This window comes from Balaenoptera musculus, chromosome 5 (assembly GCF_009873245.2).
Source record: "Balaenoptera musculus isolate JJ_BM4_2016_0621 chromosome 5, mBalMus1.pri.v3, whole genome shotgun sequence".
NCBI lineage: Eukaryota > Metazoa > Chordata > Mammalia > Artiodactyla > Balaenopteridae > Balaenoptera > Balaenoptera musculus.
Genome location: NC_045789.1, coordinates 33287846 through 33306338, shown reverse-complemented (window position 1 = coordinate 33306338; position 18493 = coordinate 33287846). Strand labels below are relative to the sequence as shown.

General features: G+C 41.0%; 1 protein-coding gene across 5 annotated transcripts in view; it reads right to left on the bottom strand.

The window, feature by feature from the left end:
- Positions 1–18493, bottom strand: part of FAM160A1 (family with sequence similarity 160 member A1) — a 264481-nt gene that overhangs the window by 73623 nt on the left and 172365 nt on the right. For all 5 annotated transcript variants that reach the window (XM_036852349.1, XM_036852351.1, XM_036852352.1 and 2 more), the window contains 3 exons: positions 15294–15920; positions 4094–4252; positions 1873–1959 (listed from right to left, as the gene is read on the bottom strand). In XM_036852349.1, coding sequence (XP_036708244.1) covers positions 1873–1959; positions 4094–4252; positions 15294–15920 — 873 coding nt within the window. The remainder of the gene's footprint in view (positions 1–1872; positions 1960–4093; positions 4253–15293; positions 15921–18493) is intronic.

The window sequence follows — 18493 nt, the reverse complement described above, 5'->3', positions numbered from 1 at the left end:
TTCAATCTCATATTTTAATTATGGGCATAACTGAGAACAATGTGAGTTAACACATGTAGGTGCTGTTATTTTTCTCTAGGAACCACTGTCTGGGAATGTACTGAGTGCCAACACTCTGCCCAGCACTTTAACAAACATCATTCCATACTTGTGCTGTTTATTCAACCCCCAGGTCTAAGGGACTGGAGATTCAGCACTTGAGGTTCCCCAGGAAACAAAATGGGTGTGAGCCTTACCCTCAAGAAGCAGGCAGAGCATTGTGGAGACATTACACAAGGTCCTGCACATTGAATGATTTAATTCCACTCGTGGTAAGTGCTATGAAGGAGAAGTACTCAGGGACCAGTCAGAGCCTCCTAACAGCTCTCTGAGGTGGATCTCATCCTCGATTGTGGATAAAGAGTTATTTGTGACATTAAGGTATGCTAATTATAATAACATAAAATGTCCTGAACAAATAATAATTACAATTATCACTATTATAATAATGACTTGGGAAATAATTTTATATCAGCCGGTCAATGAGAAAAAGGATGGGAATAAATGAGGAAGAAAGTCTAAATGCGCAAGAGAGTACGTGGATAATTACTGTCAAAGAATTTCCAGGGCACCATTCTATTCCCCCATAAAGGAAAATTCCTCCATGCAGGGGCTTAGAGACCTTCAGACACCCACCCCTCCTCCAGAACAGCAAGGTACTAACAGAAGGACAAGGTAGAAACAAATACAAGGTTTGTATTTTCCAGAGGTGTGTCCCATATCTTCCAAGACAAATTTAATTTCAAAGACTTGGTTCCTTGGTTCCCATAAACCAGTGAAATAACCTGGGACCCTCAATATGTTCAAACCACATCCAAGATTACCTCCTGAACCCAGAAGTAACACAAAAATCCTAGTCAGACCAAGTACCCTGTTTGTTTTGCAAAATATTGCTACTGTGCTCAAAAGGCACTAAATGGTAAGAGGTGAACATCTTCCACCAAGACCTGCTGCTCTAAACGAGAACTCCCATCAGCACCACAGCCAGGCTTCAAAGTTGCCATGATCAGGTGTTCTTGGTTTCTATAAAATGTGAGCCCATGGAAATGGAACGTCCAGATATACAAAGGTGGGCGTTCCATCAGAAGGCATGTGATACGTTGTTCTTTGCTTCTCTCCCTGCCAGGGCTGTCAATGCCAATAACTTGACAAGGATCCTCTGAACTAAGTACTGTATATGTGTCTTTACTTAGTGAAAAAAAAAAACCTCCTTAAAATTAGAATGCTAGGTCCACGATGTCTCCTGACAGCTCACAATAGAAAAGACATCAGTTGATTTATTCTATAAAATGAGAACGTCATAAGGAATTCAGAGTGATGCTAATGAGACAGCCAACCTTTGATGGGACCTTCACTTGGCTTCACTTTAATTTTTGCTGTCACAAAGCTGTTATAATAAAAAACTATGTTCTATTAAGTAGATGGCAGCTCCAGGGCACTTGTGCCACCAGTGCCCCTCTCCACGCCCACAGGAAGCCTCACACTCTCTATGACAGACTTCTTAAGCTCAGAGGACAGCTTCACAGAGAGTTCCAAGTAGCCACTACCTATGAACTCAAGTAGACACAAGAGCCAGTCCAGTTGCCAATGCTTGTTTAGACTCCCTTACTTGACATTCACAATGTCCTGTTCTACGACATCAAATGGATCCCATCAGACTTAAGCTGTTGCCATCATTAAGACCTGTAATTGATACTGGTAAGGAATATGGATGGAATGAGAAGGAAAATAAGGCTAAAGTCACCATCAAGTCAATTACACTGTGTTCGCCTTCCTCAGTTTCCATCCGTTGTACTAGAAACAGGTAAAAGATTACATCAGCCAATCACTGACCTTATGGAGAGCTGGAGCCAAGACTGGTACCAAGAATCCATTGTAAATATAATTGACAAGCTGATTACGAATCAAGGGGTGAGCCACCTAAGAGAGAAACAGTAGTCATGAAAAAGATACGGAGCGCAATCTTTAGGTCTTCTTAAACTCAAACATTTCTGTGTACATCCTGAATTCAAGAAGGAAATCCAAATGTTGGCCATTTATTCCATGGTTAAAGAAAACTCAGACTTCAAACCAACATGTAATTTTTCCAGATGGTTTATCCCATTATAAACAGCCTGGACCTTCAAATTTTAAAACGGGTAATTTTAAGTTTCTATCTGAAAAAACAAGAATAAAGACTGATTATGTATAGGGACTCATAAATTGAAGTTGACAAACTGGAAAGTATAATTTTTGCTCCATAACTTCGTCTATGTCCTATCTCAACCTGTGACTAATTAAAAAAATAATAATAACTGTCAAAATAGACAATTAAAAACATTCATTTTGGTAGCAGAAAAAAAATTCTCATTTTGAAATGCATTTTCTGATAATCATTTATATTGGGGAAGAAAGCATTTAGAGAATTTTTTCATAAAAAATAGATACTGTTAAAAAGCAGAAAACATTATCAGAGGTACAACACTTCCTATATTTAATTTTCAAAATATATTTAGCATGGATAAGCCTTACTAATATCTTTTATAATTACAACCATCCCTGGGTGTCTGTAAGGAACTGGTTCCTGGATGCCCACCCCCACCAGGATACCAAAGGCGGCAGATGTTTAAGTCCCTTATATAAAGTGGCACAGTATTTGCATATAATCTACACACATCTTCCCATATACTGTAAATCATCTCTAAATTACTGTATAATACCTAATACAATATACATAGTTGTAAATACAATGTAAACGCTGTGTAAAGAGTTGCTGGTACACAGCAAGTTCAAGTTTTGCCCTTTGGAACTTTCTGGATTTTTTTCGAAATATTTTCAGATCCTCTGTTGGTTGAATCCACAGCTGTGGAACCTGCAGATACAGGGGTCAACTGTAACCTATTCACTTATACCCCCAAACAAAAAATGTTAAAAGTATATGGCTTCAGTCTCAAAATATGATACAAAATATATAATTTCTCTGTTCTTAACCATGCCCGTTAGCTTTCTCCTTCTCTAAAAAAATAAAAATAGCATCAAACAATAAAGTAAAAAGCAATTTCTAGGGAAGTGAGGCTAGATCTTTAAATTACTGACAATCTCTCTGTGTGTGTACATTTGGGGAGAAACTAATAGTTCCATCTTTTTTATTTCCACATTCTTCTGCAAGAAAATATTGTCAGACTGTAATATTAAAGGAAAAAATAACTTAAGATGTAATCCATTTATCTTATACATAAATAAAATTTCCTTTGCCTTAGCAATAAAAATGAGATGGGAACTAAAGTAATTTACTTGCATTTTCTTCCAGAAGCTATTTCTTTATTTGGTAGATACACAGATTATAACTAACATTTTTCACCTTACAATCACCATAAAGAAAATTTGATTTCTTAATAAATCCAATATTAAGGTAATATTTGTGCTATATAGAAATAAAACATTTTTTGATGAAAACCTACTACACCCTTGAGTATATATAAAATCTGTTTTTTTTATTGAAAACAGTAACAAGAAATCTGAAGGTAAAAATCTAATCAAAAAGCCAATATACTAGAGTTCAGTGGTTATTTGTTCCCCGAAGCAGGCCAATTTCAAACCAAATTTAATTTGTGTTGCTAAGAAGATGCTTAACTTCTTCTAAATTCAATTGGAATAACAATATTCTTTATGCAGTATGCACCATTAAGCAAAATAAAGTGTTTTCCTTTGTAGACTCCCAAGAAGACCTTCAAGTAAAAGTGGTATAATTTGGAGTACTTAGAAGCCTAAAAATATCTATTTACTGAGTCAGGCATTCAACTTATTTTTGATGGTTAAGTGGATAATCAAAACAGAATTAGCACTTTTTATAACGAAGGTAAAGAAAATCTACTCTTTTTTTCTCAATTGAAACGTCCCAGAAACCTATAAACTAACTCTTTTACTCATTTGAGAACATTCAGTAGGCTTAAAGTAAAGCATCAGTAGTCCATAAACGTTTATTGAAATAAGAAAAGGAATGTTTATCAACTGATCCTTCACAACGCTGGTATCCTGAATGGGCCATGACGAAGGGTTCCTTGCCTGCTCCTACCTGAATGACGGCGTTGCAGAACTCAAGGGAGTTCATGAACTGGACCAGGGGAGGGAGCAGGAGCCAGTCGTCCTTCAGAAGGCAGTGCCATTCCTCATCTTTCTCTTCCAGCTTGGTAGGCAGGGAAGAGTAGAGACCACTGAGCCCGGTGGCAAGCACCTGTGTTCAGAAATAAAAACGTTAATAAACACTTTCCCCAGGTTCTTAACCTGCAACAAACAGCTCCCAGGTGATGCCACTGCCACTGGTCCAGACCGTACTTTAGGTAGCGAGGTATTCCAGCATCAGAGGCTGTCAGCTAGGAAGGATTCCACAGCTGGAGGCAGGAGGGAAGGACAACTCCAGCAGAGGGGACAGAAGCACCAGAGGTCTTTGGCTAATACCTACGCGATGCTACAGGTTGTTTAATCTCTTATGTGCCAGGCCTACGCTGGGCAGTGGTAGGGGGAGTGAGGGAGACACATGCAAGATGAAGAAAACATGATTCCGGCACCCAAGGTATGCAGGAGAGGAGCGAACTCATAAACAATGCGTTCTATTACACGACGCTGAGTGCACACACAGAGATGACCCACACCCCCCGTCCATGGGGACACACCCTGGACTGAGGTGGCCCGGGACAGAAGATCTCACACGAGCAGCATGAGTAGCTTTATGAGAAAGATTCCTGCAGGCATGTTAAAGCTCATGACTGACACGTGCATGTTTCCAGTTTAGAGAGCACTTTCATCTCATCTCCACAAATTATAGTAAGAAGAAAGAACCGGGGGTCACGGGTCAGTTAGATGTGACGATACTTCAAACAGAGCTAAAGCGGGTCTAAACTGAAGCATCAGCGGTGGGAAAAAGAGGAGTAAAGAAAGGAGAGGATCACATGTAAGGTGGCATGAGGGTGATCTAACTATCAAATCTACCTATCCAGTATTAATCCAAAGCTCACAAGGTTTACTTTCTTCCCCTGCTCGGTTTCTAAATGACACTGACAGTGTTTGGGCTCAGTAAGTGACGGTGAGTGAGAACTCCAAACTGTCACTTTATCCAGCTTGGTCATTAAGAAAATGCTGATGCATTAAATTGCGACAGAAATATAGAAAAGGAACACACATGTTGACTGCCTATTAGTTTTATCTTGAGGAGAACAGGACCAAGGAAAACAATGAATTTCACAGTACGGGGAAGTGATGCTAGCCTAACAGCACCTTAGGGCTCCTGATCTGGTAGATGTGCAAAGGATGGACAGGAAGTGCCCAGAAAGAAACACAGAAGTGATTTATAAAAGGTGTTGCTCTAGGGTAAACCCTGAGGTCGTAAGGAACTCAAATGGGATAGAAACATTCAAGAAAACATTCCATTCTGAGTTACGCCCAGAAAAGAAACAGCAAAGTATTCACTGATCTCACAGTCTAATAAGAGATGAACAGGCAATTATAACAGCGTAATAAATGCTCAAACTACATAATAGAAAATACGTCACCGCGGATAGACAAACCCAGACTTGGAGTGTTGGGAGCAGGAAATGTTCTCAGAAGAAGTGATGTTGGGCTCCCCTGGTGGCGCAGTGGTTAAGAATCCACCTGCCAATGCAGGGGACACGGGTTCGAGCCCTGGTCCGGGAAGATCCCACATGCCGGGGAGCAACTAAGCCCGTGGGCCACAACTACTGAAGCCCGTGCACCTAGAGCCCATGCTCTGCAACAAGAGAAGCCACCGCAATGAGAAGCCCACGCACCGCAACGAAGAGCAGTCCTCACTCACTGCAACTAGAGAAAGCCCGCGCGCAGCAACGAAGACCCAATGCAGCCAAAAATAAATAAATTAAATAAATAAATTTAAAAAAAAAAAGAAGTGATGTCCAAGCTGCTGAAGAATGAATAAGAGTTAGCCAGAAAAAGAACGTTGGAAAGAAGAATATTCCAAGCAGAGGATGTACAAAAGCTCAAAGGAGCAAGAAAAGATGGCACCTTCTGGAACTAAGAGAAGTGCAGTATTACTGGAGCATAGAGTTAGAGGTGGGAGGAGCCTGGCGAGGTACGCTGGAGCCAGATCCTGCAGGGTTCTGCAGGACAGAATACAGAGCTGGAGCCCCGTGGAGAGTCCAGCAGACAGTGTGTGGGTCTGAAGCCTACGAGAGGGATCTGGACTAGCGATGGAGCCCTGGAGCTGTCCACATGGCGATGAGACCCCAAGCTAGACAGACCAGAGAGAGAAGGGAAGGGAGGTGTAGACCGTGAGCTATAACAAAATAATCCAGAGTGCCTGGTGTCAGACACAGAAAGTCAGAAGGAGGTATAGGGACCTCCCTGGCGGTCCAGTGGTTAAGACTTCTCCTTCCAGTGCAGGGGGTGCGGGTTCGATCCCTGGTCGGGGAGCTAGAATCCCACACGCCTCGGGGCCAAGAAAACCAAAACATAAAACGGAAGCAATATTGTAACAAACTCAGTAAAGACTTTAAAAATGGTCCACATCAAAAAAACTCCTTAGGGAGTTCCCTGGTGGCACAGTGGTTAAGAATCCGCCGGCCAGTGCAGGGGACACGGGTTCGAGCCCTGGTCCGGGAAGATCCCACATGCCACAGAGCAACTAAGCCCATGCGTCACAACTACTGAGCCTGCGCTCTAGAGCCCGCGAGCCACAACTACTGAGCCCGAGTGCCACAGCTACCGAAGCAGGCGCGCCTAGAGCCCGAGCTCCGCAACAAGAGAAGCCACCGCAATGAGAAGCCCGCGCACCACAGTGAAGAGTAACCCCTGCTCTCTGCAACTAGAGAAAGCCCGCACACAACAACGAAGACCCAACACAGCCAAAAATAAAATATAAATAAATTTACTTTAAAAAAATTTTTAAAAAAAGGAGGTGTGGATCCAGGCATGCCGAACTTGGAAAAATTACCTACAAACTGTTGCCTCTCCTCCCCGTGTCTTGATCCCAGAGCACCCTCTGGAGCCCTCTGTGTAGCAAGTGTCCTCCATGCATTTATTAATTTATCAGCTGTTTTCTCCACCTCACCTGGCCTGACGTGTTCATTCTCGTCCATAGGGCAGATGTGGGTGACTTGCCCAGTCAGACGCTAGCAGTACTTCCCCTGAGTGACACATCCGTCAACAACAGAGGATAGGCCTGAGGATTGGTCACCTGGAGGTCTCAGTGCAGAGAAACCAGATGCTGCCGGGGAGGCGGGGGGGGGGGGGGGGGGGACAAAGGGGGAGGGGCGGGAGGGGGGGGATGGGGGCTATGAGCCCACAGTGGAGTGTGAGGGCAGTGAGAGAAAGACACGAACCGCCTCAACAGGGGAGAAACAGAAAGGTTACATACATTTTTCTGTTCTATTTCCTAGTGACCTTGATTTATTCGTTCATTCACTCACTCATCTTAAAAAAAAAAAAAATCAGTGAGCACCTTCAGGCCAGGTACTATGTTAAGTACAGGACGTACGATGGTAGACAAGATAGTGCATGTTATCTCTTTCAAAATCAGGGCATCTGTGGTCCCAGAGGAGAATGTCCCCGATTTAAAAGCATTTAACTCCTTGTCAGCAAACCCAAACAAATCACTTTAATTCCAGTTTTGAATGTGACCCCAAGTGAGCTGTTTGTTATAAATTAGAAACCGCTGGCAAGAGAGAACAGAGACCAAAAGTTCTCCTTGAAGGGAAATCTAATCTTGATGCCACATTTTTAAAATCAATTACATTTGCTAACTCATGCTAAATTAACCACAGAACAAAGGCTTTAATTCTGCATACTCCCGATTCCTTAACCACTTTGAGGCTTTGAAAGTGAATTCATAAAGACAGCTTAATTTGTCTGACTAAGAAGCTGGGAATAACTATTCAGTATATCAGTATAATTACAGCAACATTAATTTTCAAATTACATACATCAGTGGCAGTAATTAAAAATAATACATACCTAATATTCACTTTTTTTTAAAAGAGTGTTCTGAAAAGGGCATGGCTGAGATGTGAACACGGCCCGCCTCTGCGGGAGGACAGTGCGGTGTGCCCGCTGGACACGCACTCCTGCCATGTGCTCGCCCCTGGAAGCAGAGCCAGAGAATGTTTCTGCAGTGGTCTCCAGTGTAACAAAGAAACACAGAAGAAAACAGTCTGCACAATAAAGAGGACCTCATGGGCTTAAGAGCAAGATTCCAAATCTTTACTGCTATTTATCCTTTCCAAGACTTTGCTCAGAGTTCAGATTCCTTCATCCAATCCACATATAATTCTAGAAGACCAACGACAGGCCAGGCACTGTGTCAGGCCGGTGCTGGGGAAAGAGCATTGAGCTAGTCAGACTGGGTGAGATGGAGAAGACCACCAATCAACCAATAAATGCAAGAAAGACAATTACTTCAGGAAGAGATGCAGGTGGTGCTGTGGGAACAGGAAGAGGGGGAAGGAGGGGCAGCAACAGGTTTGCAGGTAATTCTTCCGAGAGTTTGATGGCACAATCTATTTACTTTCAAGTTTAATTTTTAACTTAAAAATTTAAGAATATACAGACATTCAACAGCGAATTTTTTTTAAAATGCTCATCCACTCTTTTAGCCTTTTAACTGATCCTGACCACAAAAAAGTAACTGTAAAACATTATATTTATTCCCAACAGATTAAGTATTAACTTTTTTTTTTTGCCACGCCGTGCGGCATGTGGGATCTTAGTTCCCCAACCAGGGATCGAACCCGCGCCCCCCTGCATTGGGAGTGCGGAGTCTTAACCACTGGACCGCCAGGGAAGTCCCATAACCCAATATTTTTAATTTATCTTTTCTCAAGAGTCTTAAAAAAACGAATCACCATATAAAACCACAAGGATGACAGACAGTTTAAAAAAGCAAACCACTTCCCTGATGGCAGTATAGCATGGTAATTGTTGAGACCATGGATTTCAGTATCAGACTAATGTGGTTTTGAACCTGACTCTGCCATTCACAGGCAGAAAGTCCCTGAAAGTTCAGTTTCTTCACTGAGTTGCTGCAAGGATTGAAGGAAACCGTGCACGTAAAGAGGTGGGCGTGATGGCTTACACACAGCAATGTTTCCGACGGAGGGAAGAGAGATGATGTGCACAGAGCCGTGAGCAATCTGGAAAGGTCCACCTTTAACTCTAAACATCTAATAGTACCCAGCTAATTTCAGCAGAAACAAAAAGATCGTAAGCAGATGGCTCTAGTCTGAAGCTAGCAGCAAAACACCTGGTGGGGACCATATGTGGCAACTTGCCGAGATAAAAAGCCTCATAAATTTTAGATATGGGATAAATAACTTCCTACCCGCGGCTGTGTACCGAAAGGTTGCTTATTTCAATTTGCATTTCCTAATGTATGTATAGGCTGCTTTTGACTTTTGCCAATATGTAACAAGTGACAGGGCTTAATCATCAATACTCGGTTTAAAAAAATCAAAAGAAGCTACGGTCATATACTCCTCAACCATTCATTGGCACTAAATAGTTCCCTAGAGTATCCTCATTCTCTTTCTTTTCTTGGGAAAACACAGCTTGAGACAAGAGGCAGCAGAACCAGCAAGCTCTTCCTATCAACCACAGAACAAAAGTTTCCAAAAGTGGTCCAGTTTCCTGGAAGAGTCATTACTCTTCCCAAAGCCTGATGTTAACACACTTTGACAATCATACTAATTAGAGAAAGCTTTTTGTCAATTGTGGTCCTTAGCTGGATGGTTAATACAGTATGCTTTTATCTTCAACATAAAGAGGTCTTTTTTTTTTTAATTATGTTGTCAGTTGTAATTATAGAAAACTGGGTACAAATGAGATTACGGGATCTATCCTGAGGGGCAACTTAACACAAGGAAGCTCTGTGTTCCATTCTGGCAAATAAGGTCAGCTGGAGATGTTTTTCCTCTTATTTTAATGAACTGTACAGTGTTTTAAAACACTTTTTTATAAAAGCAACAACTACTCAGTGAAATCTGCCTATAACTTAGTAAGTGGAAATCTAAACGTTAAAAGCATGCTCCTTTCTAGTCCTAATATGTTTAAATGTGTAACATATGAAATATTACAAAAATGTAAAACATAATAGAATAGAAAACCATCCACAAGATTTAAGATTTTAATATTTTGCCATAATTTCTTCAGAGTGCTCTTTATTTTTTAATAAATAAAACATTACAAATAGAGCTAAACCCTACTCCAATCCCATTACCATCCCTCCTCCTTCCTTTGCCCCCAAAAGTAACCACAGTACTGAACTTAGTACCTATTATTCCTGTGCTTGTTTTTGTACTTCTATTGTATTCATAGGTATCCCAAAACCAGTATACACTAAGATTTCATCTTAAAACTTCATGTAAATTTTATCTAAATATTAACATACTATATGTAAACTTTTGCTACTTACCTTTTTTATGTTTCTAGATTTTATGCTTTTTGTTTTTAGGTTTATTGGTGTTCACACATGTAGATGCAGTTACATGCTAATAAATGTGAAATGTGATTCATTCATTTTTTTGTTGAAGTACAGTTGACTTACAATATTATATTAGTTTCAATGTAACATAGTAATTTGATATTTTTATAGATTACACTCCATTCAAAATTATTATAAAATATTGACTATATTCCCTGTGCTGTACATTACATCCTTATAACTTATTTACATTATACCTAGTAGTTTGTACCCTTCACCTATTTTGCCCTGACCCCAGCCCCTCTCCCCACTGATAACCATGAGTTTGTTCTCTGTATCTGTGAGTCTGTTCCTGTTTTGTCATATTTCTTCATTTGTTCTATTTTTTAGATTCCACATATAAGTGAAGACATATTTGTCTTTCTCTTATTTATTTCCTAAGCATAATACCCTCCAGGTCCATCCATGCTGTTTCAAATGGCAAAATTTCATCCCATTTTTATACAAAGAAAACAAAACACTAATTTGAAAAGATATGTGCACCCCAATGCTATAGAATATCTTTGTGCATGTACCCTTGTAAACATGTGCCAGATTTCCCTAGGGCAGATATCTAGAAGTGAAGATGCAGGATCACATGGTATGCAAATATTCAATTTCATTAAATATTGCCATATGGCTTTCCTGAGTTATTGTACCAATTTATATTCTCAAGAGTTCCTGTTTTTCCATCCCCTTGACAGCACTTGGTGTTATCAGATGTCTAATTGTTAGCCACTCTGATGCCATTACCTGGTGTCTCATTGTGGGTTCATTTGTATTTCCCTGATGCTAGAGAAGATGAGCATATTTTCATATATTTATCAGGTTTGGGGTCTTTTGGGAAACGTCTGTTCGTATCCTTCACCCATGTTTCCTCATTTTCTTATTAGTTTGTAGTATTACAAATATTTTTGTATATTTTGTGTACCAACCACTTGTAGTTATGTGTGTTGCAAATATCTTCTCCCAATCTGTGTTTTTGCTTTTTTAAAAGTTTATTTATTTATTTATTTGGCTGCTCTGGGTCTTAGTTGAGGCACACGGGATCTTTGTTGCCGCGCGCAGGATCTTTAGTTGCAGCATGAGGGATCTGGTTCCCAGACCAGGGATCGAACCCGGGTGTGGTTAAGAATCCACGCTTCCAATGCAGGGAGCAGGGGTTCCATCCCTGGTCAGGGAACTAAGATCCCACATGCCATGCCATGCAGCCAAAATGAAAAAAAAGAGTCATTTGGGGTCTAATTGGGAAACTGGATATTAGATCATATTATGGAATTATTGTATAATTTTCTTAGTGTAATAATGGTATTGTGATTATGCAGGAACATGTCCTTATTTGTAGGAGATACATATTAAAATACTTGATGTCTATAATTTAATTTCAAATGGCACAGCAAAACAAATAAAGGGCATAGGTGATAAATATACCGAAGTATGACAAATATTAACAATTTTGAATTTGTGGTGTGTACATGGTGTTCATTTTAGTATTCTTCCAAGTTTTCTGTGTTTTGCTTTTTTCCATAATAAAAAGTTGTAAAACATAAATTGCATTAACTTTATGGACCGACTTGCAGAAAAGCGTCCTCTACACAATATCTACAAACTGCAGGGCTTTCCATTTACTTCTATCTTATTTTATGGCCTTCGATAAAGTTGTATAATTTTCCTTGTAAAGGCCTTTTACATATTTGTTAGGTTTATTCAAGATAAATTATGATGCTTTTGTGAATGGTACCTTTTTATTTTTTTTTAATAAATGTATTTATTTATTTATTTATATTTTTTATTTTTGGCAGCGTTGGGTCTTCGTTGCTGCGCCCGGGCTTCCTCTAGTTGCGCTGAGCGGGGGCTACTCTTTGTTGTGGTGCACGGGCTTCTCATTGCAGTGGCTTCTCTTGTTGAGCAGCACAGGCTCTAGGTGCACAGGTTTCAGTAGTTGTGGCACACGGGCTCAGTAGTTGTGGCTCGCGGGCTCTAGAGCGCAGGCTCAGTAGTTGTGGCGCAAGGCTTAGCTGCTCCGCGGCATGTGGGATCTTCCTGGATCAGGGCTCGAACCCGTGTCCCCTGCATTGGCAGGCGGATTCTTAACCACTGCGCCACCAGGGAAGTCCAATGGTACCTTTTAAAAATTGACCTGTAGATACTGAACAGGTGAACCACGCAAATGTTTTGATCATTTGTTTTAATACCTGCACTCCTTAATAGCAGAATTTCCCAAAACAATCCAAGTAAGCCCAAACTCAAACCTTCCCAGAGCCCCTGCACGAAAAGCCTCATTGTTTAATGAGCTGCTGCCTCCACATCACTGCTCAGATCCAGCTCCTCTCTTACGTTCTCATTCCTGCCACTCTTGTTTCTAGACCCTAATGTGTGTCCCTGCTTCCTCCACAACTCCCAAACTTACATAGTCAGATTAAACTCCTACAAGAATTTTGATCATGCTGTGTTCTTGATCAAATCTCTTCAAGAGCCCTCCAAACTGAATGAATATGGCAAGTGTGGTAGGCAGAATAATGGTCCCCCAGACCTGTCTATATCCTGGTTCCTGAGCCTATGAACAAATAAGGTTCCATGGCAAAGGAAAATTAATGTGGCAGATGGAATTAAGGGTGCTAATCAGCTGATCTTTAAATAGAGATGATCTTAAAAATCTTTAAATCCTCGATGATCCAGGTAAACACAATGTCCTTGTGGAAGTGGGAGAGGCAGGCAGAAGAGCAGAGTCAGAGGGAGACGTGACTACAGAAGGATGGTCAGAGACACGCAGTACTGCTGACTGTGAAAATGGGGGAGGGGACCATGAGCTAAGGGATGCGGGCGGCCTCTAGAAGCTGGAGAAGGCAAGGAAACGGACTCACCACAAGAGCCTCCAGAAAGGAACACAGCCCTGCCGACATCCTGATTTTAGCCCAGTGAGACCTTCTGGACTTCTAACCTACGGCAAGACACTACTACTGTAAGATAATAATTTGTGTTGTTTAAAGCCGCTAGAGTTTTTGGTAATTTGTTACAGGCACAGTAGAAAACTAATACAGCAACGTATTCCAAAGACGCTTAGATTCAGGGTGAGACGTTACATTTTTGCCTTAAGATATATTCTTTAAAAAGAGTTTATAATCTAGTTTATAATTCTGTTGAAGGAGATAAGGAAGGGAGATTTAATATGTTGGCACAGATGAATGGAATCCGTTCTTCACTTCCCATCTGATTCTCAGTCTTTGTGCAATTTCTTATTCCATTGGTCAGAAGCCAGAAGAGAAGAGATACATGGCACCCTGAACTTAAATGAAATTCTATTTTTCAAAATTTTTACTCATTTGTTTCCCCTGAAATAAATATTCACCGCACACTAGGGGACTCTGGTTTATTAGTGAAAATAGGACTCAGTAATATAAAGAAGATTACTGCTTTTGAACCTCAAAGCAAAATACAGTATGTTACTCACTAGGATTGCTATTAGCATCTGGGGCAGGTCAGTTCTTTCCTGTGTGTGACCGTTCCACAAACTACTGGACATTAAGCATCCCTGGCCCCTGCACACTAAATGCCAGCTGACCTCCCTCCCAGGCGGCCCCATGTCCCTTGACAACCAAACACACCCCACATACATTTCTAAATGCCCTCACCCTGGCCAAGAACTACCCACGGAGTGTTAATTAACAATGAATCTGATCTACTTATGGCAACTTGCCTGGCCTGTTCCAATAAAACTCACTAATGGTCTTAACACGCGATTCCAGCAGAATCGGGAATATTTAAGGCCATACAGTTTATAAAGTAACATAATGAGATGATTGGTACAAAGAATAGATAATGGAAATAAACTGGAAATGTTCACTGATTTAGGAAAATAAAAATAGCTGTGGCCCAACATTTGACAAACCAAGAGAAGATATAAATCTATAAATCTGTCATTTAAATAACACCAAAAAATAATCAGAGCCCTAAGGCTTCTTAAGAATCTCAGGCAGCTCCCAGTATTTTCTAGGACTATGACTGGGTCTGGCTACTCGGGAGTCTCCAAAAGGCCTTACCCTTTATTTCTCACCAACCAACTATTAAGAAACTATACAGGGACTTCCCTCGTGGTCCAGTGGGTAAGACTCCTCACTCCCAATGCAGGGGGCCCGGGTTCCATCCCTGGCCAGGGAACTAGATCCCGCATGCATGCAGCAACTAAGAAGTCCGCATGCCACAACTAAAGATCCCGCGTGCCGCAATGAAGACCTGGTGCAGCCTAAATAAATAAATATTTTTTAAAAAAGAAAAAGAAACTATACAGAGGACTTCTTGCTACTTCAAAGTGTAAATATGTATTCCTTTCTTTAAAATAAAATCAGTGCTTTGGATCTACAATTTTGGTCATTATCTTGCTGGGAAACAAATTAATTTGTGAAGCCAGCTGTGAGGGGTCTGACCATATGCCATGATTCACTGGCGCAGAATCAACCTGAAAAGCTAAGAATATAAGAAGAGCAGGTTTTACCAATTGCTCAGGATATGCTCTTAGAAAAAACTAAAGCAGCTCGTAACCCAACAGAAATGAACCAAGAAACAGTAACACATATAGTTTCCTCTGTTGGCTTATTTCGAGCTGACACTGCTCAGCCGAATGGCATCTCAACTTATATTCCTCTGCTCCCTCCAAAAGATTTCCTCTAAATATCTTTCCATAGAAGGTGCCAAGGACAGTCTGCTGAAAAGAAAGGAATAAAAAAGTATTTGTCATTAGCCCAGGAGAGGAGAAGAGAAGCGGGTGGAAAATGGGCCAACAAGAAGGACTTACTGGACAAAAGTAGGTGTTCTCCACGATGTGACGGGCCACCATGCTGTTCTCAGCAGACAGAGACATGATGAAGAGCAAAGCATCCCGGGCCTGCTGGCCTACAGTCCCCTCCCGGTGAATGAAGGGAATCAGAAGGGAGAAGATGAGGAAGTTGGCAGCCCCTTGGTCCTCGCTAGTGTGGAAGAAGAGTTCCAGGATGGATGGATCTTTGGCAAGAATGGAACAGAGCTGATTGAGCAGGACCACCAGCTTCCCCTCCACAGTGGGGGTGGTTGTTCCTGAACAAGAGCTCAGCAACATCATCAGGGGCTTCAGGATGGGCTTGTGGTGCAGCAGAGGCTGGTGGGACTGGGTGATCAACATCTCATACATCTTTAGCTGCTCCATTTTAGTCTCATCAGTAAATTCCCGTCTCAGACTCCAAAGGAAGAGTTTCTCCATGATGTTCTCAGAGACCACAAATTCCAGGATTGGCCCCATGGCAGCATCCCTGGCTTGCTCTTCAATCAGCAAAAAGAGCATGTGTTCTACATAGTTCTGTACAGCACTGGCCTCGTCTGGAGGGATGACCCCATATTTTGCCTGGGTGTTCTTCAAGGGGTCATGCTTCTCTAAGATTTTCACAACCTGAAACCAAATCAAACATGTGTCATCCATCTGATGTTTACCATAACTACAAAAACACACCACTGCTAATTGTACCAAATCTTCATGGAAAATGTAAGAGCCATGACCCCCAACAAGATACATGTGAGCATTCTGTGTCTCCCTCTCATGAGAATTAAATGAAGGGGTTAAACTACAGAAAGAAGACGTCTGAAGTTGTTCATTTATCATAGTGACAAATGTTGGCAACCTAAATGTCAAAGAAAGTAATATGGTTATGTAAATTAAGCTACATGCATTCCTGGGTCTATTATTATGAAGACTATTGAGCAAAATGAAAAATAAAAAACCTGTAAGTGATACGTCAGATGAAAAACTAAGTCACTTGTATATAGTTAGATCCATCATTATCAACTATGTCAAAAACACACAAGTGAAAAAAGACTGAAAAGAAACATGGAAAAACAGTAATCGCTTTTGTGTTCAAAGTAATGACAAGTTCTTAAATTTTTTTCTAAACTGTCAAGAATATAATTCACTTTGTTATAAAGCAGAAACTAAGACACCATTGTAAAGCAATTATACTCCAATAAAGATGTTAAAAAAAAAAAAAAAGAATGTAATAGTGCTTTTAGGGACTTCCCTGGTGGTGCAGTGGTTAAGAATCCACCTGCCAATGCAGGGGACACGGGTTTGAGCCCTGGTCCGGGAAGATCTCACATGCCGCAGAGCAACAAAGCCCGTGCGCCACAACTACTGAGCCTGTGTTCTACAGCCCACATGCCACAACTACTGAGCCTGTGTGCCACAACTACTGAAGCCCGTGCACCAAAGCCTGTGCTCCGCAACAAGAGAAGCTGCCGCAATGAGAAGCCCGCGCACCGCAACAAAGAGTAGCCCCTGCTCTCCACAACTAGAGAAAGCCCGCGTGCAGCAACGAAGACCCAAGGCAGCCAAAAATAAATAAATTAAATAAATTAATTTAAAAAATAATAATAATAGTGCTTTTAAATTTTAAAATACACTAAATAAGTAAGACTACCAGTGTTCTCCTACAAATAGAGTTGACTTGGAGATTTCAGCAGCGGAACACAGCTCCTCATATGCCCTTGACAGAATAATAGCCCTCGCTCCTCTACTTGGATTGGCACCCTCTTCAACCAAGCATGCATCATTAGGAAGGATGAAAGGAAACGGATGAACTGGTGAACAAGAGACACGTACCTAGCAGAATCCCCAAACATACGGCATATGTTGAAATTTTAAGCACAAAGAGTATGAATTGTGCATTTTTTTTAAGCCAGAAAAAAATTTTGAGATAACCAATTACAAAATAAAGCCCTAAAGCACAGGGTTTCTATTTGGGGTTATGAAAAAGTTTTGGAAATAGTGGTGATGGTTGCACGACATTGTGAGTGTAGTTAATGCCATTGAATTATACACCTAAAAATGATGAAGATGGCAAACTTTGTTTTATATATATACATATATATATATTTTTTACCACCAAAAAAGAAAAAATCTATTAACTGTAAAAACTAAATAAATCTCATGTGACAGCGCAGGTGTTTCTCTCCCTTACCACTGCTGGCATTTGAACGCTTCCTAACTCTCTCTGCCCATCAATACTTAATTTCTACTTTGGGACCTGAAAATTAAAACAATTTTATATCTCAACTTCCATTTAACTTTATGACTTGGAATTTCTATTAATATCCATTCAATCTATATTATCCATTCAATGGATAATATCCATTCAATTTACTTCCTTTAAAGTGTATACACGTTAATTTTTAAAACATCAAACATTTTATCAACATTTTTAACTTGTTCCTTTTTGCCTTTCTGAACTGCATGTTCTGTGGAATATGTTTAATTTCTGCCATACCCTCCCAGCCCAGTTCTAGGACATGCTGTTACGTGTTCTGGTATTTAGGTTACAGAATTTTTGCAAGTCACTGTGGAAGCTGGCAAAGGTACAAGCTATGTCAGCATTCATGAGCAATGAGGGAAATTTATTTCTCAGGGAAAAGTCTAAGCTTTTCCCCTGGCAGAAGGAGAAAAAAGGAACCTTTATAGACTAGGCTAGTATATCCTTATGAATGAGTAGATTTCCACAGAATCTGTAATCTCCATCAACTTCCATTATAAAATTAAAAATACTGTCAGGAAAAACATCACCCCAACACCCCTGAGTTGACAATGTCAACGAGGAAGCCCTTGGTTAGCCGCTACCCAGGAGGTACACGGCTCAGTGACTGGTGGCCTGGGTCTCCGCACTGGCCATCCCCTCTCCTTGGCTGCGCGTGGACTGCAGAGTGCCTCCACCATCCCCCAACCTCCAAGAAGCCCTCCAGGACTCCTCGCAGGCCTGAGGACCTCGCTGGCAGAAATGCTGGGACCTACTGCGCTCCTTTCCTTTCCCTTGGCTCTGGCCTTGACATCTCATAGCGTGGGGCTGCAGTACCGCATTTTTCCAAAAGGGGGCTCCACCTCAACACAGCATGCTCTCCAGCCCCGAAGCCCCAACTTGAAGGCTCCACATTCTGAAGAACAGATTAACTCTACATTTTACCAGTTCTATAATTTCAAAG